This window comes from Bremia lactucae, linkage group LG12 (genome assembly GCF_004359215.1).
Source record: "Bremia lactucae strain SF5 linkage group LG12, whole genome shotgun sequence".
NCBI lineage: Eukaryota > Oomycota > Peronosporomycetes > Peronosporales > Peronosporaceae > Bremia > Bremia lactucae.
In genome coordinates this window covers 2,157,946-2,162,491 of record NC_090621.1, presented here as the reverse complement: position 1 = coordinate 2,162,491, position 4,546 = coordinate 2,157,946, and the positions used below count along the sequence as shown (strand labels likewise).

General features: G+C 43.9%; 3 protein-coding genes across 3 annotated transcripts; 1 reads left to right on the top strand and 2 right to left on the bottom strand.

The window, feature by feature from the left end:
* Positions 1-2,278: 2,278 nt before the first annotated feature.
* On the bottom strand, positions 2,279-2,959 carry CCR75_005745 (uncharacterized protein; the record flags this gene model as incomplete). The annotated part of the gene is made up of 1 exon (XM_067963821.1): positions 2,279-2,959. The coding sequence occupies one exon, from the start codon at positions 2,957-2,959 to the stop codon at positions 2,279-2,281; it is 681 nt and encodes a 226-aa protein (XP_067820821.1).
* Positions 2,960-3,252: 293 nt separating this feature from the next.
* Positions 3,253-3,655, top strand: CCR75_005746 (uncharacterized protein; the record flags this gene model as incomplete). Its single annotated transcript, XM_067963822.1, has 2 exons — positions 3,253-3,309; positions 3,485-3,655. The coding sequence occupies 2 exons, from the start codon at positions 3,253-3,255 to the stop codon at positions 3,653-3,655; spliced, it is 228 nt and encodes a 75-aa protein (XP_067820820.1).
* Positions 3,656-3,772: 117 nt separating this feature from the next.
* Positions 3,773-4,300, bottom strand: CCR75_005747 (uncharacterized protein; the record flags this gene model as incomplete). The annotated part of the gene is made up of 2 exons (XM_067963823.1): positions 3,773-3,930; positions 4,159-4,300. The coding sequence occupies 2 exons, from the start codon at positions 4,298-4,300 to the stop codon at positions 3,773-3,775; spliced, it is 300 nt and encodes a 99-aa protein (XP_067820819.1).
* Between the last annotated feature and the right edge of the window lie 246 nt (positions 4,301-4,546).

The window sequence follows — 4,546 nt, the reverse complement described above, 5'->3', positions numbered from 1 at the left end:
ATTATTGCACATAGAAAGCAAGCATCAGGACTTTTTAAGTTCGTTTAAATCTTCATATAAATTTGTCTGAAAATAACCCAACTTTTAGCCAGCTACGGTAGAATTGCTGTAAGCTGTCCAATGAATACATACTGCTTGCTTTTTAGCGAAGTCTGCTCCGAACGACCTAAGTTTAAAAGTGACTAATTAGTCAACTTCTTGTCGCTGTGAAAGTTGCCGTTTTCTATCACTTTAAAATATGTGCATTACTTTTTATTCTTTGGCATTTTTCTTATTCGGTGCTCGGATGATTACAGCGGCAGAAAGGATGCTTCATGAGAAAGGCATTAGTGATTACGCCAGATCTGTGGGTGATCATTGCATCACGAACACATGATATGAATGTCGCATGCACGACAGTGATCATTTCATGTACTGTAAAAACTGAGATTTTTATGCATTGCTCCACAAATTGCTGCACAAGCATCGGCATTTTGAATTTGCTGAACTCCCTCTATTAGGAAGTATAAATCTAAGATTATTACGAAAAGTGGAGCAGCCTGAAGCGATTGTATTAAAATCTACAGAAGGGCTAAGCAAGATGCGTATATACCTACCGGCGGCCTTTCTGAACGTCGAAGCGGCTGCGAGACTCCCTGTGTATTCATTTTGCTCGTCAGGGAAGAACGTAGTGCAAACAAGGCCCAATATACCTTCTCTTTACTATAATTAGATACCCACCCTAAAGATATAAAGCTGCGAGCTTGAAATGGCACGCTGACAAGAGCCATAAAGTTTTTTATGTCTCTTTTATATATGGATGATGGGCTTTGCGGCTATCTCTTGTGAAGGTGATGCGCACATCTCGTTGACCTGTAGTAATCAATACCAAGTCTTGCTCTCCTCATCACCTTCACTTCTCGACCAGACGGACTGACTGTACTGTAAAATGTTTTGCCACACATAATCGTGCATCGATGTTGACTCAGAATAAAAGTAACATTCGAAGCTCATTATGCTTTCAAATGTGATGCAAGCCTTGAGCCTTTTCAGATGCGCGAGTTCCTTGTCTTTAACACTCGCGTCTTCCTTTATCATTGCATCTGCTGTGGGTAAATTGGAGCGATCGCCGTATTGCACAATAATTTGCTCATCACCATTTTTCTGTTTCCCATCTGCCCTTGCCCTTGCAGGTGCTGATATGTTTCCGCGAAGATTGGCCTCGTGTTTAACATATAAATGGCCTGCAGAGGAAAGTTTCAGACAGAGGCGGTTTATCACAAGTCCTACGCGTGCGCACCTCTTACGGTAGAGCGTGTAGATAGCCAGTTTTCATATGCCGATGGACAGAAGAAATGCTAAACATTTCTAACACAGCAATAAAAATAATTAAACTCAATTTCACGCCACATTTCGGAAGGCGACGCGTTAACTTTATTTATACTTTGATAACTTTATCTTCAAAACGAAGCATATGATGCAGTGCCCTTCGATGCATACGTAGATCTAAACAAAGGGAATGAAGGAAAGCCTGTATCTCTTTATCGAAGATAGAGTCCGTGGTCCACCATGTACGAGGTGGGGATAACCGCGGGTATCGAGTTTTTGCATTGCTAAATCGAGAATATGCTTAAGAATTTAAATGGTCGGTTCTATTTATTCGGCATGTCTAATACAATGACACTAAATTTCGAATCGATTCTTAAAGAGGCAGCGACTTAAAGGGAGAATTCCTAAGTAGACTTAAGTAATTTCGAAATGGTGAGCGCGAAAATAATATTCATCTCATGTGCTAGAATTTGCCAGGCGCTTAGATCTGGGCGGCTGATCAGGTAAGATCAGCAAGTAGAAAAGCTGTGGATAAGGCATGTAACTTTCTAAGCCCCGCCCTCACTTCTTTCAATTGGATTGTCTCATTTAGCTGCAAATTTTCAGTTTTAGGCAATGATTACGGCGGTCGTTAAACTTTACAGAATTGTCCCACCTTCATCTAATTTAATTACTAGGGGATTTCCAGAAACAGACCATTTGAAAAAAGAAAAAATGTAATACAATTTCCTTCCTACCGTAGATCAGCGTGTTGCACAGGATAGCAACTTTAAACCGAAATGACGACTTAGACACATGAACAAAGTGTTTTCAATCGAAAATCGTTCTTGTATTACATTCGTACGGCACAGAGTTATTAATAATATATATGTATATATACTTTGAATACATAATAGGGTCACGGTGCCAAGCACGTTGTCGTGGCTACACGCGTTTACGGTAAGTCAAATGCAAATTCGTCAATACTTGCTTAAAAAAGTAGCTCCAGGAGTTCACTGGCGCAGTCTTCGAGTGTTGGGTACTCGTCACAGTCGCTACTTGCCGAGTCGAGTGGAATGAGGTCATCGTTATCAAATGCTTGGCTCTTGATCACCGGATCATAGGCATCAATATGTAGCCACGAGTTGCCAAGGTTTTCATCCGTGGATACGGGGGACCCCGCACTTGAGGCTGCGCCACACGCTTTCGAATCGAGAATCTCAATTGCGTCGGCAATAGACATGTAGATTTTGCTGGCGTCGTCCATGTGAGGGCATTCCTTCTCAATGCAGCTGCAAGGTAAGCGCATCTTTGAGTATGATCCAAGGCCAAGTCCACCCGTAGGCGACGGAGTCTGAAGTGAGCGCGATACAAGCACCATATTATCTTCTGTTTCGCTTCCTCGGTGCGCGTTCGCAAGCCCGTGACGGGCTGCTGCTTGTTTGCGCTGCGCTTCACGCAGTCGACGCGCTGCTTTCAAACGGTACTTTTGCGCGTGGGTCATCGTCTGACGGACATTACGTGTACCCACGTAAGCGGCCACGCGCTTCCACGGTCCACTCGAAAAGAGCTTTACGCCTTCAAGAAAGCGCGCGTGTTCTTCCTCGGTCCACATTCCGACGCCCACTGACGGCTTTGGGGTGCTGTATTGAGGAGCTGTTGGCAGACTCATTTTATTTTAGAGGAAAATAAAAACAAGCACCGTTTTTTATTGTGAACTCGCTGTGGCAAATTTTTAAATGAAATGTCTAGGTCACCAAAGACTCGCGTGACTGGCAGAGACACATCAGCCGCAGACTGAAGGCTGTACGCCCTTTGCTCGAGATGGTCTCCACAGTCACGCGCCCATCATGGCGCTCGAATCCTTCGATAAACTGAGAGCCAAATCCTCTTACTTGCATACTTAGTAACTCCTATGGTAGGCCACAGCCGTAAACCAGCGCACTAAAATCCAGGCTTCCAAGGATGCTTTTTCCGCGCGAGGTTTTGTTTCTGCTCGAAACTGGACTATCTAGATCTACAGTACGTTCAGTCCTTGGGAAGATGCTTTTTTTTAAAGTACCGTAAAGGCTCAAATCTGATCAGGTAGACAGCTTTTGATCAGCCTTTTTTTTTTCTCTTCTGACGACGAAATATCATTAAACGTTCTCGAAATCTTGCAAGAAATTATATAGAGCTTTTGTATCAAGTTTACCAGCTCTTCGCGGACTTGATGTTCACTGGGACGGGACGTGATCGAGTACTGTACATGCGACTGGATTTTAATGGAAACAAAGTTAGCTTTGACGAAAAGCACCGTGCGCGCTTCGATGGGACTTTGTCGACAGGATGTGAAGTACTCCAGGCCGCGACGTTAATTGTAACCTGACTAATAGCTGCGTTATTTCGCTGCCAGATAAGTTTTTCAAATTTTCAGGCTGTATTCATAGTGAGCGCATAGTGCATCTTTTTTTTTTAAGGCTGCTTTTACTCCTTGTTTATAAATTTACGTCATTTTAATGCCACCGGCGGTGCTGATGCTCGGTCGCGTTGTATCCAGAAGACAGCCCAGGCTCACGAGGCTATCCCATGCTGTCTGCTTCGAAGTGTCTCCATGATAATGAGGAGAAGCTTCTTTGTTCGATGCTTCGAAATTGCTAAGAGCTGCTCCAAAAGATAATCATTTACGATGGTAACTGTAGCTAGCACGACATCACAATGACGGACCATATCATTGTCGATTTTCCAATACAAATGCCCTTAATGTCATGGACGCGTAGAGTTTAGAGACTAAGAGAAAAAGAGAAAAATACAAAGTTATATACAACAAATGCAGGAAGAGGATACAAATCATACAACAATTTTTTTATGCTCGTGAATTTGCGATTGAACGTAAAAGCTTGACACCAGAACCCAATCGAAGCTGCAGCCACTCGTTAAACAGCATGCGTCCGCGATAGGCGGAGGCACGAACGAGGAGGAGCTTGTGTGCGCCAATCGACGACGCTGACTCGTCAAGCAGCGCATGGTGCATTGACCATCTGGTAGTGGGCCACCGTATCGATATGCTTTAAGAGGACGTGGTATAGCTATTGTCAACAATGTTTACGGCACAATGCGCGTTGTCCCTTAACACGGTCTATCATCTAGGCATGCGTTCGCAAGGCTTGCACGGCAAAACAGATCCTTTGTTTAATCTAAGCCTATGCGGCGTCGAATGCTCGAGAAGAGTTGCTAGACTGGACAGCGCAAGTCCCTTAAGCGTCAGCACGTGCTTAGA